This window comes from Strongylocentrotus purpuratus, unplaced genomic scaffold, assembly GCF_000002235.5.
Source record: "Strongylocentrotus purpuratus isolate Spur 01 unplaced genomic scaffold, Spur_5.0 spur5_scaffold_13, whole genome shotgun sequence".
Lineage (NCBI taxonomy): Eukaryota > Metazoa > Echinodermata > Echinoidea > Camarodonta > Strongylocentrotidae > Strongylocentrotus > Strongylocentrotus purpuratus.
In genome coordinates, this window is record NW_022145598.1 from 15,265,313 (window position 1) to 15,286,419 (window position 21,107).

General features: G+C 40.3%; 2 protein-coding genes and 1 non-coding gene across 3 annotated transcripts; 1 reads left to right on the top strand and 2 right to left on the bottom strand.

Annotated features, from left to right (window-relative positions):
* Positions 1–1,761: 1,761 nt before the first annotated feature.
* LOC586117 (aqualysin-1) lies at positions 1,762–9,886 on the bottom strand. The gene is made up of 8 exons (XM_030983766.1): positions 9,709–9,886; positions 9,311–9,451; positions 7,806–7,929; positions 6,476–6,582; positions 5,210–5,351; positions 3,507–3,697; positions 2,756–2,927; positions 1,762–2,311 (listed from the first exon to the last, which is right to left on the bottom strand). The coding sequence occupies exons 1-8, from the start codon at positions 9,823–9,825 to the stop codon at positions 2,154–2,156; spliced, it is 1,152 nt and encodes a 383-aa protein (XP_030839626.1). The 5' UTR covers positions 9,826–9,886; the 3' UTR covers positions 1,762–2,153.
* Positions 5,783–5,864, top strand: TRNAS-GCU. Its single transcript has one exon. It is a non-coding gene; the product is annotated as a tRNA-Ser (tRNA).
* An 890-nt stretch (positions 9,887–10,776) lies between the features above and the next one.
* On the bottom strand, positions 10,777–19,939 carry LOC594465 (poly(U)-specific endoribonuclease). The gene is made up of 6 exons (XM_030982991.1): positions 19,784–19,939; positions 14,448–14,570; positions 13,836–14,013; positions 12,853–13,052; positions 12,131–12,351; positions 10,777–11,420 (listed from the first exon to the last, which is right to left on the bottom strand). The coding sequence occupies exons 1-6, from the start codon at positions 19,851–19,853 to the stop codon at positions 11,199–11,201; spliced, it is 1,014 nt and encodes a 337-aa protein (XP_030838851.1). The 5' UTR covers positions 19,854–19,939; the 3' UTR covers positions 10,777–11,198.
* Between the last annotated feature and the right edge of the window lie 1,168 nt (positions 19,940–21,107).

Below are 21,107 nucleotides of genomic sequence, written 5' to 3' on the forward strand. Positions count from 1 at the left end.
GAGATAATCAGACCATACAGCGTGTCCACACACAAAACAATTTATCACGAGGGGGGGGGGGGGGGGGGGGGGGGGGGGGGGGGGTGAGCGTTTCATGAAACCTTATGGAGCTCTCACACTCTGCCGTGTAGGCCTACCGTCCACCTGCCGGGCTAATAAAAAAAAAAAACGTCCAGAACGTTGGGTTTTGAGCGAACTTGTCCCCGGCCGCAAAAAAAAATTCATAAAATTAATCTTTTCACCGTTTCGTTGCCATCTTCTGACCGTTCTCACCGGGCGCATATCGGGTGTTGAACGTGCTTCTACCGTCTTCACCGCCCAGATTGACTTTTGTTGAAAATTTTTGCCGTTTCCATACCGGGCCCATACCGGGTCTCGAACGTGTGCACCGGGTTTGAAGCAGCCACCTACCAGTCACTTAGCGTCCCCTCACCGCTCGGAGCGTCCTGTGAGCGAGTCCCCGGACTGCTGACGTCATGACACGACTGCCATAAATACCCCCGATTTGAACGGCAACGGTCAGTCCGCTCTCCATTTTTCATCACCGTTCTGTAACGGGTTATGAGCGTGTTGTGAACGTGTTCATACAGTGTGACCGTTTTCATAACGTATTCATACCGTCCTCATACCGTTCAACACCGTCCTCTTTCCGCTTACTTGCGGCCGGTGCCAGCCGGCCAAAGTTTTGAACATGCCCAAAACTTTCGCCGGGTCCCACCGGGTGTAAATAAGCGCCAACGCCCTATTAACGTGTTGCCCGCTTTGATAACGAACCACCGTGTGCCCTCGCCGTTCTCCACCGTCCGCAGACATTTTCGCGCACGGTGGCACACGGTAGGCCTACACGGCAGAGTGTGAGAGTCACTTTAGTCGGTGGTTTTCACCGACTAATATCATGTTCACCGACATTTTGGTCAGAGCTGACTAAATTTGACCACTCACAGGCCTGGAAAATAGTCGGTGACAAAAGAATTGTCGGTGAACATGATATCAGTCGGTGAAAAACACCGACTATTATTGTTTCATGAAACGCCCCCCCCCCCCCCATGTCTCCTTTCGCGCGAGGTCACGTTAAGCTCCGCCCAGTTATACAGCTCTAGTTCGACTAGTTATACTAGTTACGTCCACACACAACACATTCCGTGATTAGGCGTGATTCTTTATCGAGTTCTAGTTCGAAACGATGCCCAAACCCGCGTTTCGTTATACGACGTTTCGTTACACTACGTATCGTTAGTAAGCGTCCACACACCCGATCTCATCGTATAACTATCCCGAAACACCCGAAACGGTAAAAATAATCACGCCTAATCACGGAAAATGTTGTTAGTGGACACGGGGTAAGAGGGTCAATGATCGGACAATCTCATTATCATCATTTATTATTATCATCATCATCCTCTTCATATTCATCTTATCATCATCTTATCATCATCATCACGATCATCATCATCATCATCACCACCACCATCATCATCATCATCATCATCGATCTTTATCAATGTTGCTATTTACCCCTCTCCTCTCTCGCTTCCTCTCCCCCTTCTTCTCTCATCCCAACTCTCTCTCTCTCTCTCTCCCTTCTTTTCTCTACCTCTCCTTCTCCCCCCCCCCTCTCTCTCTCTCTCTCCCACTCTCTCCATATTCCTACAAGCTTATTATAAATACTTTTTCTTACTCATACTTTGAAACACACTTGTCACATTCTAATTTGTAGAATGATAATGAAAGAATAATATTAAATACATTATGACATTCAAATATTTGTATTTTTTCCACATTACCTATTTTTTTAATACATGTATCTCTTTGGAAACGCATAGGGACCTTTATCATAATATGATATTATAATCAAAATTATAACACGCACTTAGAGGCTCTGGATGAAATTTGCGGTGACTGTTTATCGACAAAAAATGATTATTATTTATCGACAAACCGTTATTATTATTCATTATCATTTTATTTTACCCAAGGAAGCCTCATGAGCATTGATGATGTCCTTCTACGGGCCTGCAATTATTCTTACCCCAGTATTAAATTGCCATGCACCCATTTGGACCTGAGATTCGAACCCTTAACCTTCCACCGTATTATATCGACAGGCCATTCCTATAACCATGGAGATATCTCTTCTTATCTCCATGCTATAACTAGTTCTCCATTATGGCCACGGGGCGGACATACAGAAGTTTGTTAGGCGTCCCGGATCGGAGTCCATTGATTTTGTCCGCTGAGGCTTCGTTGACTAAGGTATCACTGACATCTCTCGGCGCTACTCCACGGTCGGCCATTAGTATGGCAGCAGCTCCTGTGGGCAGACCAGAGGGAGAATTAAGGGAGAGTAAGAAAGAGAAAGACAGAGAGAGAGAGAGAGAGAGTGGGAGAGAGAGGGGCGGGTGGGTGAAAGCACAAGGAAAGGAAATAGGCAGATTTTAAAAGAAAAAGAAAAACAGAGAGGTTAAGAAATAAATAGAAAGGGAGCAAAAGGTAAACAGAGAGAGGGGAGTGTGGGGGAAGGAAGGACAGAGAGAGAGAGAGAGAGAGGGAGAAAAGTAGAAGGGGGGAGGGACGACCCCTTACACCCCTTACCCGTTAACTTAACCTAATGACTACTAAAATGTCACATTATTCCGTATAATTCCGTATAAAGCAATCACCCTGTTCGAGTAGGCAATCCCTAAAATCCCTACCACCCCCCCCCTTTTTTAAACCCAAATCTGAAGCCGCCCATGATATCTGCTACCAGACATACCTGCCACATGAGGGCAAGCCATGCTGGTTCCCGTCTTCGTCGACGTCGCCGTGTCGTCATCGTTTCCGCAGCTGACGATGTCGGTACCGGGGGCGAGAATGTCGACGCACTCACCGAAATTCGAGCTCGATCGGATGGAGTCATCTTCCTGGGTGTTACCGACAGTGATGACCTGAATATAAAAAGGATAAAAATGAGGTGTCGTGGTGTAGTGGTTCATTCACTTGTCTCCCAATCTAATAGCTGAGGGTTCAAATCCCAGCTTGGCACTAACGTCCTTTGGCAAGACATTAATCTACACTTGCCACTCTCCACTTACTCATGCCTTCTTGGAAATGGGTACCTATATGATATGGTAGAGCGTGACGGATATGTTCGCTAGTTTAGTAGCCACCATTATTATTATTAAACATAAAAAAATTATACCAATGTACTTACAACATATTTTGGTCACCATATTCTAACAGGTGAAATGACCCAATATTACTTTTAATTTGATTACAATCTCTGCCGCAGCGACACTTTTTGTTGACAGTTTAGGGAATCTTGCACATACAATGACAGAAACGTATATTCTCAAAAGACCTTTTGTTACCAAAACAGTCATTATAGGCAATAACCACACCCTCCGTATTCCTAAAAGAGGGGCCTCAAAATGCGGTGTCATCACTGAACTATATATGGATCACAGTATATGTTTTGCCCCACCCCCGAGAGCAGGGTCTAGAGACGCCGCCGTGTAGATCCTTACCTCTGGAATATTGCCGGGGATCAGACGGCATGCATCGCGACGATCGTTACCCGACGACGTCAGAACGACGACATCAAGGTCGATGGCGTTATGGACTGCCTCGGCAAAAGTATCGGAGGCGAGACTCAGAGACAGCGAGGCGACCACGTTCTGCATCCCTCCTGCTTTCTGCTCGGCAACGAAATCGACACCTATCGAAAAAAGGACAAATAATTAAACCAAAAAATCGCTTTAAAACATAATTCGGAGATTTCTTGGTTAATATATTACAAGTATGTGATCTAACCTTTAATTTTAATCAGGTTCTCATTAAAACTGAATATGGCCCATTAGATGTTGAAATCCCTTCACGCCTATTGGTAAATTCATTTGCGTGGCAAATAAATAACCGCTTGCTTATAATATTCTACATGAATGAATAATTAAAAATGTAATGTAAAACAGTACTCCGACAATCGACGGGCTACGGTGACTGTTTTCATCTTTGAAATAATTCCACGATTTATGAATTATTTATTCAAAACCTCACTCGAGAATGTCAATATTTTCATTTACACTCGGGATAGATAATGGTCTCTATATGCCATTACTTTGAAAGCATTATTTCCTTATAACCACCACTCCCGAAAACAGAAGGACCTCCCAAGCGCGTAGCCAGGATTTCATTTTAGGGGGGGCGGTAGTGAGCACGCGAAGCGTGCGAATCACTTAAAGAGCGCGCGAAGCGCGCTCCCTAGGGGGGTGTGTGCAGGGAGGGGGGTGTTTCCGCGCGAAGCGCGGAAGCTTTGAAAGAAGACGATTCGTTGTACCTTTCTCGACTCATAATCCTTGTCTGAATTCAGTCCCTCCCCTCTTTCGCGCGAAGCTTTGACGTTTCATTAAATTATTAGAGAAAGAAGACGATTCGTTGTACCTCTCTCGACTCTTAATCCTTATCTGTATTCAGTCCCTCCCCTCTCTCACGCGAAGCTTTGACGTTTCATTAAATTATTAGAGAAAGGATACGATTCGTTGTACCTTTCCCGACTCATATTTCTTAATTTGAACTCAGTTTCCCCCTTCCCGCGCGAAGCGCGGAAGCTTTGACGATTCATTGTACCGTTCTCGACTCCTTTTCCCTTTTTCTTCCTACGTCCTCTTTCTTTTTTTTCTTCAATTTCTTTCTCTCTCTTTTTTTTTTTTGGCCGGCGTTTTTTTTTTTTTTTTGGGGGGGGGGCGACCGCCCCCACCGCCCCCACCGCCCCCCCCCTGGCTACGCGCCTGGGACCTCCAGATAATGATACCAAGCAAGAGGCGACATAGAATATTATTTGTAGATGAAATTGATTTATTATTGTATCAAAAATTAACCACAAATCACCACAAAGATTCTAAGTCAAACTTAACCCAACTTAAGTTAGACTTAAAAATTATGGAGAGCCATTTTTAGCCTTAAAATAAAATATATTCAAAAGCAAAAAATTCAAGTATTTCTGACTTTTCATAAGTTCCACATCAAGAACATAATATCTCCTATGATAAAAAAAATATGAATGATCTGAATCAACATTTTATGCCTTTTAAAATAACTTTAAAAAAAATATTTTCATAGATGCTAACCGCTTTCCATAATTGTTAAGTCCAACTTAGAGATCAGTGTAACTTAGGATCTTTGTGAAACATCCCCCAGATGTATGAACATTGTGATCATTTATTCTGCATACCTTGTATAAGAGCGCTGGATGAGCAGATACCTGTACAGTCACATACTTTGACCGCATGGATATTTGCCTTCTTAGCGACACCGTACTTTTTCCCGGCAGCGATTCCTGCACAGTGAGTCCCGTGACCATGGCAATCGGTGTTCTGATGATGAGAGCAAGGGAGAGAGAGAGAGAGAGAGAGAGAGAGAGAGAGAGAGAGGGAGATGAAGAGAGAGAGAGAAAGAGAGAGAGGGGGGAAAAAGAAGAGGAAAAAAAAAAGGGGGGGGGGGGTATGAGTGTGCAAGCGAAAATGATACAATATTCAAAATGCCAGTACCACCTAGAATTAAGCAGCCTTTTCCTCTGCTTAGACCTGCGTGACATTATAGGCCTATGTAGTGTTTCGTGTTTTTTTTAATGTTTTTTTTTTATTTTAACATGGCTGTACGTTGGCGTTGCGTATACGTCGCGTTACTTATAGTTAACGATTTTAACTTGAACATAGTTTTAGCTTTGTTTGATATCGAGTTAAATTTCTTTATCATGCTTATAAAAGAATTAATTTAATTGCACCAAGATTAAAGAACATATCCAGACGAGGTGGCCGAGTGGTTAAGGCGATGGACTGCTAATCCATTGTGCTCTGCACGCGTGGGTTCGAATCCCATCCTCGTCGCTAGGATTCTGTTTTAATGATCTTTTGAAAAGTTGGTCACAACCCGCCACGTGTCTTTTTGCATATTTTTGCGTCTTTCTTTTAATAGACAACAGTAACACTAACCCTACCTCAGCTGACGTACAAAGTACTCTATGTAAATATGGTATGCAAATTAGAGCTTCCTCAGCTACATTCAGAAACATGCCTCTACAACTGATTAAAATAATGCTTACCAGTGTAACTGAATACCATTACTATACAAATAATACAATGCATTGAGGGAATTAGTAAGAATTACCCGCACAAGGTACCTTTGGAACAGTCTCTAACACGCCCGAGGCAGTAGCCGAGGGTGTTTGGACTGTTCTGAAGGTACCGAGTGTGGGCTATTCTACTAATGCCCGAACAAAATGATTTGTATTATTTGTTTTATAAGATTATGTTTTTTTAATTTTATAGAATGATGTTTTATAACATGATTTTACTAATGACCAGTCATTAGAATTGGATAATTATCCAAATTCATTATCCAAATTACGTGTAAGCCAAATCAATGCCTGGTCACGACGTGTACGGTTTCAACCAATCGTTTATTAGGATCCACGTCATCATCTTATAATGTGACTTACCACACCCGTCACAAACTTGGCGGCATATTGTGCTCGTCCTTCGAAGTCTTCGTGGGTGATTCGAACCCCTGTATCCAGGATGAAGATGTTTCCTCCTAACCCCAGGGCTAGAGGAGAAGAGGAGATTGAATGAAATGACGGCAATTTTAAAGTGATACGGAACTGGTTCTAGGACACCTACCCCCTGGACATCCACCCCCAGATAACCACCCCAGTCAACTGCCCCCCCCCAGGACAACTTCCCCTAGGACAACAACCCCCTTTGGACAACTACCCCCGGACAACTACCCCCAAGGACAACTACCCCCAGACAACTACCCCCCTACGACAACTACTCCCTACGACAACCATCCTCTAGGATAACTACCCCCGGGACAACTATCCTAGGGGTAGTTGACTGGGGTGGTTATCCGGGGGTGGATACCCAGGGGGTAGATGTCCGGATATGGTCTGACAGACATGAGGGCTAAACAAGAACCCATTATTATCATAATTGTTATTCTACAAAACTCTTCGTTTCTTAAATTTACACATTTTACATCTCAATTATAGAGATATCTAAACAGTGGGGAGAAATGTGAGGCCCCAGGATCAAAACCGTGTCGATGTGCTACATTAGTGTCATTTTGTGGGGCATTAATCCTCATTACTGTCATTTATGACTTAAGGGCGTAGGTCCCCTCAGGCGCGGATCCAGGATTTCTTAGGGGAGGGGGCCCAACTTTTTTTTTTTTTTTTGCTCCCGAAAATTTGAAATCGCGCCGGCCGAAAAGTCGCTCAGTGGAGGGGGGGGGGGGGGGGGGGGGGGGGGGGGGGGGGGGGGAAAGAGCACATTTTTTTTTTTTTTGATCCTCAAAAATTTTTCGATTTGCACCCCCCCCCCCTTGAGCGCCAGGGGGGGGGGGGCCCAACCTCAAAAAAAGGTACAAATCACGTGATTTTACATGATTTTTTCTCAAGGGGGGGGGGGGGGGCCCGGGCCCCCCGGGCCCCCCCCCCCCTGGATCCGCCACTGGGTCCCCTAGTTGATAAGCATAGTAGCATACACATGCTTTAGCAGTCACGCAAAACACACATTGGCAAATTATTATTCAATAAAATCTGAAAATGTATACTATTATCTAAATCTATTAGGAATAAATCATTGTCAAAATAAATCCATAAATTGGGTTTAAAAAAAATATGTTCCAACTATATGAGCGACAGTGTAGTTACCCCCTTTCTATAGTATATATATATATATATATATATATATATGGAGAGAGAGAGAGAGAGGGGGGGTTGGGGTGGAATCTACATAACTAGTTGATGATAATAAAACTGAGCTCACGCATTGAATCATCACTATCGAGAGGAGGATCGCGCTGGTTGATGCGATCCGTTCCCCAGTTCTCAGACTCTACCTGGGTGAACGAGTCTTCCTCCACGAATCGTACACCATCGAGAGAGCGAACCTGGTAGAAATAAGAACATAAAATCAAGCAACCGACCATTTTCGTAATGTAACCAAATTTATGGCGTATCCGGACATCCACCCCGATAACCACCCCCAGACAACTACCCCCTACGGACCTACGACAACCATCCTCTACGACAACCATCCTCTACGACAACTACCCCCTGGATAACTATCCTAGGGGGTAGTTGTCCTAGGGGTAGTTGTCAGGGGGTAGTTGTCCTAGGGGGTAGTTGTCCGGGGTAGTTGTCCGGGGGTAGTTGTCCAGGGGGCAGTCGTCCTAGAAAGTGGTTGCCCTAGGGGATAGTCGACTGGGGTGGTTAACCGAGGGGGGGGGTGGTGGATGTCCAGGGGGTAAGTGTCCTAGAACCAATTTTTGCATATGCCTTTGTGAAGCGCCTCTATACGAATGATTCCAATCACATGCTATGAATAAATGTATCTCAATCGTCAGAATATAAATTGCATATATTAGTTCTTGCTATAGGCTGGACAAACATTATGGCTTGTCCTACCTAACAACACGAAGTACACTGTATATATAATTTGCATTCTGACTATTAAAGACCGTCAATAATACTGGGCCAGAAGGGATTAGACCACACAGCGAGGTCACTGACAGGTGGCTATCTCATCAACTCAGCTCTCAACTAACATAAGAAAAAGAGGATCATGGGGGACCAACAGGCACCGATAGGGGAAGTTTTCTATATAGAGGGAGCAAGTAGCTACAAGTAGGACAGTAGGGCTTTAAAATACAATTATTCGTAACAGGTGAATGAAATAATTCGTATCAAGGCACTGAAGTATAAATTCTGTTACAATACGAAAATTCCCTATGGCAGGATCAATTTCACAATATCTCTTCAATTATTACTTTTTTGCCCTCTAACCACCTCTGACAAAATTTAAAAACGGGGGAGGGTGTCGGGCATAGGACAAAACTTGTTGATAAGTCCAGGTGAAGATTGTCCAACGAGAGTTAGTAAGTGAGGAACCTTACATTAAAATAATCTCGTTATAAAATCACCTAATTTATCGCATGGTAATCTTCACTTAGAAAATCACTTTTTAACATAGCAAGTGTTTTATGCAAGAAATGAAGAATAAAACATAACTGAATATGTACATCCATACAGTTTTGAAAATCGTGACCATCCATCTCGATTGGAAAATATCAATTAGGAATAGAAATAATATTTGTGTACAACCGTTTTATGCAAAATAACTATTTACAGTCATACAGAACCGTAGCAATTTTGAATGGGTTAACGGACTGCCCAAATGTTCGATCAGAACTTACCAAAGAAGCAAGCAGAAAGGATTTTTTTTTTTTTTTGGGGGGGGGGGGATGGGGGGCCTCAGATTTTAAAACTTACCCAATCAACCATTTCGTCGTTCATATCGACGATGACGGCGTTGATGGCGGTACGTAGCTTGCTGGCGATGACGGGTCGCTGGTCAAACAAGGCAGCGTCATCGAAAAGGTTCCTGGCAAAGTCTTCGACATCAAGATGGCGCTAAAGCAAGATAATACGTAATTTATACAATAGATTACTTTCTTTTCATGTATATACTTTAGTTGTTTTTTAAAACCTTTATTAATAATTGATCATTTGATCGTTTATACCCATTCGTATTGGAAGACAGTATTTCATTTCTATCTTTCTCTAATATATATTGGTGGCAATGACGATTAGACCTACTGCCCCATACTGCCAACATTTGCCTAATGATGTCATCTTATGATTCTAAACCTGAATGTTCTGATACATACCTCTAGGACAACGATGTGGCGGTCGCTGATCTTCTTGGGTGCTTTACGAAGGGGTGCAAGCTCCCGACCCCAGACGAGAGCGACAACGGAGAGGAGGATGATGACGATTCTCATCATGATTATTCTTTATGACCAATTTTTGAAACTTGTTTAATGTTTTACAACTAGACGAATTTATTGGAGTCTGCCATAGTTTCTTAATTCTGATCTGTTATAATAACACATTGGTTTATTAGAACAGTTGGGTATCCCTCACCAAGATTATTCTATTGACTCTGATAGATATGATTATATCCAGACATTGTTTGCTCATTAATTAACAGCAGTGCAGTTCACAACCGATGACGTAAATTAAAGGGGGACATTTGGAGGGGTAGGGGACGGGGCGAGGTCAGAACTTGATGTGCAAACATCTGCCTCTATATCGTTATATCACTATCCTGAAATCGCCACCACCACCACCAACACTACACAAATCAACACCACCACTGCCATTACAGCCATCGTCACCATCATCACCATCATTAACATCATCATCATCCGCATCATCATCATCATCATCATCATAACCATCATTAACATCATCATCAATAACATCATCATCATCATCATTATCATCGTCATCATCATCATCATCATCATCATCGTCAATAACATCATCTTCATCATCATCATCATCATCACCATCATTAACATCATCATCATCCGCATCATCATCATCATCATCATAACCATCATCATCATCATCATCAATAACATCATCATCATCATCATTATCATCGTCATCATCATCATCATCATCATCATCGTCAATAACATCATCTTCATCATCATCAAAATCATTAATTTGAATATTTTCATGTTAAGAATTAAATTGGAATCTCTTTAATTATTATATATCAATGCCAATCATTTCTTAACAAATTTATACATTTTTTTGGTATACACACATTTGTTTAATAATGAGAGCTAACCTTGCCTAAAGGCCTATCATAATACGCTAGCAGAGGCTAGCTATCGTCGGGTACATGACATATTATTATATTGATGTTATGACAATTTTTTAAAAAATCAAGAAAAAAATATATTATTGTTACGAATCTTTTGAAGTATATACAACCCTTTTATTTGAGACGAAGAAACATAGAGATGACGAAATTCTAGTCTTACGATACATTTTTGGAAAAGAAATACAGACTCGTGAGGTTGGCCAATGTCTCTGTATGGGTGTGACATGTCTGCGGCATCACCATCGTGTATCTATCATATATTATTATGCCTGTCTAACAGAACGACAAATTATAAGGTCATAATAATTTCAGACATCAGTTGATTCGAGCCTAGATTCTTTTTCTTTATTTTTAAATATTTTTTCTTACTGTTGCTTTTTATCACACATTTTAAATTTAATTAAAAAGTCATTCAATCACGTTGTGTTCACCAGTATTGGTATTCTAGGAACACATTCTCTTGAAAGTTGAATTCTTGAACTACACGTGAAAGTAGGCGGCACCTAGTTTGTCTCCCTCTATCTTCCACGTCCGTATAGCTACGTTATGTCCGTTGAGTGTGAATGTGCAGAGATCGCTGGGTCGCGCTATGAAGCATACAGAGAAGAGGGCGAGCTCGAACTCGGGGCTGACACCGTACATGATCGAGGAGAGTGTCTTGACTTGACCAGACCAGTTGAACTGGAGGAGGAGTTGGTTAGGCTGTAAGGATGAGAAAGATAAGAATTAGAATGTACTGTCTTGATTAAAATAAAACTGTTTTGATCAGATAGAGTTGGGATGGTTGTATAACGGCCTGGGTATGATGATCCTCTTTGGTAAAAAAATAGGATAACAACGTAAATTTAACCTTTTTTTAAACACAAAACAAAAGCGGCCCCCTGACCACCCCGGACCCCCCCCCCCCAAAAAAAAAATAAAAAAAAAAAAAAATTATATTTTCACCCCCCCTCAAAAAAAAATTAGTCGTTCTCCTCTCCACCCCCCCCCCCCGCTTATTCAATGGCCGGCTGAGTCGGCACTAAAATTTTCCTCAAGATTTGGCCCCCCCCCCCCCCCCTCCTCGTCGCCGGCTGGATCCGCCCCTGCCTCCCTCCCTCTTTTATTTAAATATTTCCATTCCTCACGCCCCACTCTTCTTTTTCTTCTTTCGATTGGGGTCACATTCCCCCATGCCTCGATCACGGTAGCTCACATAACTCACGATGGATTTAGGAGGCGCGGGGAAAGATAAACTAAATTGACTTGGGCACACACAAGATGATATCGAAATGTGGCCTTGTATCCAATCCAAAATATGAAGAAGGTACCTAAATTGTGACATTCTTTCAAGCTTACAACATATAACTTCCAGAGAATTCGGATCCATTGTGTGCTATATGTGCGCATATTATGTAACCCAGTCATCTCACCTGTTTTTCACTTCTGTATCCGTAATAGTTGAGGTTTCCCGCCCTTTCCTGAAGACAAAATTGAATCCAGTTGTGAAAGCCAGTCACGGCGCCATTTTTCATCTCCCCAACAAACGTGTGTTCAAAGGCAGATGAGTCAAGCGTGCCTCCTGATCGCGAGTAGAGGCCAAACCATGTCGTTTTCATGAAGTCTTTGAAATCAGCTTTAGACGAAAAATGACCTGCGAATGTGGAAACGAGAAAGGAAAATTTATTTAAGCTTGACGATTTTGAGAAAATATTCCATTTTGTTACTCAATTACCCAACATCGGGCCACCGGCAGCATTTGGGTTAAGCCTATTCACTGGATATCGTTGTCGAAACATTTAATGAAAATATACACTGAATGGAATACAATCAATGCGTTGAAAAATAACAAGCCCGAATTAGTTGTATTTCGACTGGCAGAGAGAAATCTATGAATATACGTTCACGCACCAATGAAGGAAGAAAAACAAAAACCGCGGTGAAATTAGGAACATTCGCAATCTGAAACTTTCGTTTACAATGGCAGGATTTTTCTCAGCAAGACACTTCTCACGAGTTCGGACAACTCGCGAAATTCGGAAGAGAGTTTTAATGTTCATGAAATGTGATTGTTTCAGTTAATAGTGAACTTCATAACTACATTATTTCTTCAAAAATTCAGTTACTCTACACAAAAAATGATGACCAATACTACCTTTGTTATAAAGCAGATTGTAGGTGCTTTGAATGACATCAGTATTGAAAATTGCCGTCAGAAATGCATCAATCTCTCGTTGCTCGGTGGTCGTCGTCCGTTCCGCCACGCCCGTCGATCGCTCGTAGTTGTTGAGAAGCGCCCGGAAAGGTGTGAGGGTGGGGCCGTAGAGAGCTGCAGGCAGGACGTTGGTAAAGAGGCTGGTGGGAGAGAGAATGAGAGAGAGAGAGAGAGAGAGAGAGAGAGAGAGAGAGAGAGAGAGGGAGAGAGAGAGGAAGGGAGAAGGGAACAGGAGATGGAGGCAGGGAGGGAGAGATAGAGAGAGAGAGAGAGACATAGATATACAGAGAGAGAGAGAGAGAGAGACAGATATGATTTTGTTTAATTTCATGGTTTTTATTTATACTAAATATAATTTTCTCGAATTTTCTGATTTTATTGTGATTTTCAAGACATGGACTTTGTTACTTCGCAAGCGAACACCGAATCACATGTAGCAAAATGTGCATTTCAATGCAATTGTATGATAATACTTTAATATTTTTTGCCCCCAACCTATAAACTTTTTGTTTTTTAGATTTTGCCAGTGGGCAAAAATGTTTATCAAAATGAGAAAAGGTACACATTAAGTGATATGAGGAAGGGTTTCACAAAGATCCTATGTTGAACTAAACACTAATTTGGACTTGGAAAATATGAAGAGCCATTTGTAGCCTTAAAATAGAATATATTACAAAGCGAAAATTATAGTATTTTAGACTTTTCATAAATTCCACCTAAAGAACATGAAATCTCCTTGATATTAGAAAATAAGAGTGATTTGAATCAACACTGTCTTTATGCCTTTTAAAATAACTTTAACAAAATATTTTCAAAGATGCTAACGGCTTTCTATAATTGTTAAGTCCAACTTCGTTAAGTTAAGTTAAGTTCGACGTAGGATCTTTGTGAAACACCCCCTGGTCACATAATAAACCACTTACCTCTTGGGAGCCCTATCTCTACGCCTGTACAGATGAGAGATTCTTGTCTGCTTACGGATGGAGTACATCATCCCTGGTACGCGATTGGTATCAGCGGTCCAAAGGCTGTGCGCAAGGCGAGAGATGTCCCCTGATGAGATGGGTTGCTTAGCAACCGGGGCTCCTCCAGGTCTACCTCCTGAAATCATCATTGGTAACGGAGATGTAGGTGCCATTGTAAAGGCGGTTGTTTAGATAAATTTAACAACAATTTTAAATAATACATATCATTAAATGGAATAAAATGGAAAGTTCTTTGATGAAAATTTAAGAGGGTATTTTAGAAAATAACAGCAAAAACAAAAACTGTGTTCGAGATGACTATTCACTATTTAAAGATTTGAATTGGATGAATGCAGGCCGTGATCCCAAGGCTCTATTGTGACAAAGCTCCCATTCCCCAATGGAATGAGTATATTTTATCTAAAAGACATATTTGAAATACTTTACATCCAGATACTATTTTGTGATAATTTTCCATGACTGTTTAATTTGTTTACAGTTGTTTCTTTTTTCTTTGTACATATTGTATCATCTTTAATCGATTAGTGATATATTCTTCTATGCAAGTACCTCCATCACAAAGCGTCTGGTAGTCATGGCAACAGTCTCCGAATCGTGCGCATGCTCTGTTACACTGACACTGGTTGTCTCGTCTAAAAGAACCACCACATCGACCTCTGCATGATGTCACAGCTGAAAGAAAAAAAAGTTTTAGGAAAGAAATTTGTAGTAAAAAGAAAACAGAAAAATTGTGAAAGCACTATACATACATATCTTCGTGTGCCTCGTTATTTTCCTGCAGATAATCATCGATAGATGTATACAAAATATGCATGCTAAAAACTGATTTATGTTAGCTCTTTAATTCCTGTGCCAAAATGGGTTTTTAAAGAAATTTAAGAGTTTTTAAAGTATTTTCTATGGCAACGTAGTGATATGATTAAAAGGTGTGCCCTGTATCTAGATTAGCAAGGAGGACTGAAAATGCTTTAAAAAAATAAAAAAAAACTTTTTAGAGACCAGAAAGAGAAATGGAGAAGAAAAAAAAAAAAATCAAATTTATAATGAGATCCTTCGGTTGAAATCTTAATTTTCATTGTAATCTTTTGCCTGAAATGATTGACATACCACTACCAAAATACTGCCAGGAAATTTTCATTATCTGGACTGATATGAATGTGTTTATCAAATTGAGTTTTATGTTTTCAAAGAAAAACGTTTCAACTTGATTCAGTTTGTTCGAAAAATATATTCAAAGCCTGTTTATAAAATATGGTAAATAGGCTACTCCTGTACGTTTTTATAATTTGTAATCTTCATAATATATGTCGGTTAAGGAAATAGAAATAGCTCTTCTTTCCCGGCCAGAATATGCACATTAGATAATAGACTACGAGAATTCTAATTCAAACTGGTCTATTATGTTAATCATCACGTACTTATCACTGCGCACTTCGCACTTGATATGAATCGAAGTTTCGATTCGTATCAAGTGGTAAGTGCTCCTTTGGTGGAAAAGATGAAGAAACATAAAAATACATATTTCTTGAATATGATATGGTAAAGGATTTATTGGAACAGTGTGATAACACACTAACATGTGTTAATTCTTAATTGATGGAAGGAAGATCACGTTGGACTAGATTAAATAACTTTATCAGGGGTGAATGAATAATCATGATGTCTTATTATTATGTTATTTCTTAGTAGAGAGAAAAAAGCCCCCCCCCCCTTCCCAAAGTATTAAAGAAATAAGAGAGAAATTTAGTTGAAGGCAAACAAGAAGAAAGTTGCTACCGAACAAAATACACTGAAAATTAATTTATGTATATATATATATTTCCGTCGTTTCATCACCTTCGTACTGATTCTTATGAAGAGAAGAAAATCAAGGGGGAAATGCATACAGTCCTCAAGAGGGCGACATGCATTGATTAACAATTCATTTCACCAGCTGGTCAATGTAACCATCGAAAGTGACCGGCCAGGAAAACTGAATTACGATCCTCGCAATCGATATCATGACGTGACGAGCTCTGAACCAATCACATCTCGGTATCTGTCTAAAGCTATCTTCTATAGCTGTATAGTTATACGAATATTGGCCTGAACAAATTCGGGAACAAAACCACTTATGACTTTGACGACGCTCCTTATCATTTGATTCGCTACGTCTGCCCAGGACCTTTCTTCATGGTAGTATGGTGCGTCGTTCCCATCAATAACTTCAATCAAAATCATTTACAGATGTGTATACCAATACATAGGAGGCTTTAATAAGAACCCGGCTTAATTTTTATTGCAAGAACGAGTTTGATATCGACAATATTCGGCCTGTGAACTCTTTGGAAATGTCTACACAAAATGTCTATTTCACCAGGAAAATGATTTTGTCGTTTCTTATTTTGCCAAGTATTGTCCACGTCACCTTGTCTTATGATCGATCAATTTGGTGTGGAAGGGAAAAAGAAAAAGTGATGGACGTTTGGAGCGGACAGAATATTTCCATTAGATTGTATTTGAGACATCCATTGCTAAACGTTCAAACGTTAATGTGGAGAAAAGTAGAATCATTGGTAATACGAAACGATGGAATTTTAGAATACAACGATTACGGAGATTTTGAAGTTGGCCGTTACAGATTGACTGAAGTCAGTAACATTACTTTTGATTTGTTTATTGGCCACACGGAGCAGATTGATTCAGGACATCATGTTGTCACAATTAACCTAGGTGGCCAGCCACTCTGTCTAGCTCTCGTGCTGAATTTAACCGTCAAAACTCTAGAACCGATATGTTCAACACAACTCAACACTGAAAGCAGAAAATTACAGATGTCTTGTGAATGGCTGCAAATGAAGGAAGGGGATCGAGCACACTTTGTAGTAGACAATGAAATCGTATATGAACATCAGATTCCGGAACTGAATTTCAACGGTTCATTTCATAATATGACGCATCAATTCAGCGTATACGTTGGTCTTGATGAGATACTTGATGAAATCACGGTATCTAAGAAGTGTATTGTTTCTTACCAGAATAGACAAGTGAGAGAAGTGTGTGAATTCCCCGTGGTCACACCTCATCCTATTGAATATCCTCTTGGTGAAAATGTGGACTTTGAATGTTGCGTCGACAAGCCAGGCAGACCCGTCCTACTAGTATACGACGGTGATGGCAATGGATTACCTGTCGAATCTACACAAAATGACAATGAAAGAAGTGCAAGAGATGCTGATTGTATCCTCTTCTTCCTCTGCGGTTCGGACGATGCAACGTCAGAGATCACTATTCTTAACATGACAAATTTGGATTTTAGAAAATATGCCAATTACGAAAGTTCAACGTTCTCGCTAATTGTTTCAGACCCAAAACTTCTCTACAACAATTCAAGAGAAGATGAGCAATGTGAAGTCATCACGGTGGATTTTACAAGACTAGATTCGACAACACAAAATCAGGAGGGAAACTCTACAGAAAGTGCGATCCAAGTTCGAGTCTCTACTCAGGCGACTGGGACGGCATCGGAACCGGAAAAACACCAATCTATGATGGAATCGTATCTCATATCAGTACTGGTAGTATCAACATTAGCCCATGGTGTAAGCATCATAGCATTCGTGTTTTCTTACAGAAACCTCACCCCAATGAATAAGTGTAGGTGTTTTGATAAATGAGAGGTATGTCTACCCTTTGATGTAAAATATTCCTTATAAAAAATAAGAGTTAAAAGAGTTATACATATCTTGGCATCATGTTGACACATTTTAGCGTACAGCCATTTTCTTTAAAAGTGTGAAGTACTTAGATGAAGTTGAACATGTATCACGCACCAAGAAGCTTTAGTTGGAAATACTTTTTAATCAATAACAAGACCTTTGCTTTTTAATGAAGACAAATCATAGCTGAGAAGATAGAAATGATATTTGGTAAACAATATATAACAAGAAGGGGAACAATTCATTTAAAAATACTAAAATATAGTAGTTGACAAATCTATTTCATTAATGAGAAACCTTAACCCTAGAAGAGCACCAACTTATTTATGCAATTTGCGTTCTGGCAATTGTGTTGCAAAAGATAATAACAGGTGAATGAAATGCTTCATCACCACACACACCTTGGAAGGAAGCATCCATAAATTTGAATGCATTAACTTTTATTGCTAAAAGATTTCACATAGTACGTCACGTTATCAAGAAGATGGCGATGCCCATGTCGTGCTGAGAAACTGTACATTATTCTCGCCTCTCTCATACACTTTGGTGGGGAATCTTGCAGATTAATGGGCAAGAATATAATAAATCTCTCAGAACAAGTAAAGATATTTCTTGGGGTGCGGTTTTTTTTAAGTCTACCGATTGTATAGACATCAGGCATGGAAGAAGGTAATAATATTCAAGTAGGCAATATGAAAGATAGTAAGTATGGTACCTTATAATTATGCAGTGTACATGATACATAATAATGCAAATTATGGGAGTACCCTTTTAGAAAACAGGGTTCTGAAAGGTTTCTTGATATTGCGCAGTAGCTCCAAAAAAAAACTCTCCTAAAAACCTTGAATACTTGAAGCAAAGAGTGACAGGGGGGTGGTAATGAGCACTAACTTCTTTTTTTGTTGTCCCCGGAAATTTGAAAATCGCGCCTTACGATATTTCGCTCATTGGGGAGGATTGAAGGGGCGGGTTTATTAACCCCCCCCCCCCCCCCCCCTGCGTACGCGCCTGATTACGGCTGAACAATGATAATCCGTGAAGATAACTGAAGTTTTGGTTTCAGCACGGGAGTGCTCTTATCACAAGTACCATTCAAATATCAATCAGGATAATAGATTCTTCTTCATTTCATTTAAACTGAAGGCCATACTGTCTTTCTTCAGATCGACACTTTGCACTTAAGAAAACCGAGTAGGTCGACATAGTTTTGAAATGGGTTTGATTGACAAGTGGCTATATCAGTGAGATGCAAAAGTAGGAAAGACTCAAAGACATTTAAAGGTTATAACTAAAGGAAAAGTAATTAATAATGACAGTATCGGAATGTCTTAAAATCTACTGGGTTGCAGAAATAATTCTAATCGCCGATGATTGCGTTGCGACAGCAATTAAAATGTGGTAGTTAATCACTCTCACTTCTTGATATTTCATAAAGATCTGGAATGGAAATGGCTTTTTAGGAGACTTTTCGACATGAAGCCAGTCTAAATATAAATAAATGTAGCTGAATTCATTTCATTGTAGCATATATCACCAGGATTTAATTATTCCTTCTACACTTCTTCTCTCTATTGAGTTAATGCCTGCTACCAGTTATTCATTTAACTCGACCGTCACAATCTCGACCGTCATAATCGCTTTTCTTGCTGCTCTGTACCATCCGACATAATTATTCGTATAATTAATAATCAGAACTGTAACTTTATGAACGGCCTGTTTGTGTTGTTTGTTCACCTACTCCTGTCATTAATTTAATAGTATCACCACCATCATCGAACGCATATCTACCACGTAATACCAAAACTATTACTTTACCGTATAACTTAACTGTTATAAAATTCTCATTGCTACTCTGATAGTAATAATGATAATCATAATAATATTCGGATCTTGTACAGCGCATATATCACATTATAACGTCTCTATGCGTTTCCAACTAGCTTTTTTGATTTACATAGTAAAATTAACATCAATACAATCTTATCGTCTTCAACTTTAATTCTCAGCCTACTGTTCTCATGATCACCAAACAACATAGTTGAATGCCACCCGCTTTTACCATTCGATAATGCACAGAATACGACTGTTACGCGCAATTTTTCGACCTTATACATCGACTGGAGTAATACGTCGAAATGGGTTTATAATTATTATAAGCGAAATTAATAAGCATAATTATGAACTTACCTTGTACCGCTATGACAGTAACCAGAAGAAGAATCAGTGTTTGGAGAACTTGATTCGGCAAGTTTCCCATGATGATACGAGTATGAATTAATGAAGTATAATGGGCTTGTCAACACAACCATATGAAATCAAAATGAAAGTGTAGTTGATCTACATGATTGCAACGAAGCTAAAGCATTCAAATCGGTAAAAACCCGAGTTGAAAGTTGTTGCATTAACCGGAAATAGTTATAAATCGTTTGGGGCCTTACTGCGTGAATGTTTTTACGGAGGGGGAAGGGGGAGGGGCAGGTTTATCATGTGAGATCGTTGTATGACTCAGAATTGATTCAGAGCAGATTGAGAACTGATTCAGAATAACCCCCCTTGTGTGCACCTCATGTAACATTAGGCATGTTAAGGGCTTTAATTCGGATCTCCAACTCTCGCCTCTCATACTAGTCATAGTCGTGTACATACTCTGTATCTCTCTCTCTCTCTCTCTCTCTCTCTCTCTCGCTATCTCTATTAACACACACTCCCTCTCTCTCTCTCTATCTCCTTCACTCCTCTCTCTCTCTCTGTCTCTCCCTTCCCCCTCTGTCTCTCTCTCTCTCCATATTTACTTCTCTCCCCTCCCCCTTTTTTTTCTCTCTCTCTCTCTCTCTCTCTCTCTCTCTCTTTCTCTCCCAATATGATTATGTCTGTCTCTCACTGTGCGTCTTAATGTCTTCTTTCTTTTCTTTTTCTCGATCTCTTCTCCATTACGTTTTTGTTTACATCATGTCATACATTCAGTACAGGGGCCATGATGTTTGATTGGGATTCGCCCCCCCCCCCGTGTTTTCCCAGTCTGTTTACACCTACATGTACTATAATAATATATGAGGACAACGGACATTGAGAGGAAATGGTTAAACCTTTTTTGAGATACGTACAGAATCCAAATAGTTTCAAAGGCCAAATTCGCGTCATGTCCGCAGGAAAATGCTTAATATCAATTCAAAACAATGGCTAATTCATTTTCATTTTCATTTAAATTATTCCTGTTTGGATAAATACCAAAAGGATCTTCTGTAGCTTCAACAACATTTTGGTCCTAATGTAATTAGCAATGCCCATTTCACCATGTTCGCACTTTGCGTCATTTGCTTTACCAGGGCTGCGCCATGCAGCGACTGACGCGGCGGTTGACGTGCCATGCGGGAATGACATTGTTCATAAAATTAAATGAAAAAAAAAAATGAATTAATTACAAAAGAATTCAGGCTTTGTGTCGAATGATTAGCGTCTGCACAAAGCGCCTTAAGTTCACAGTGAAGGTACTCGAATAGACACCTCACGT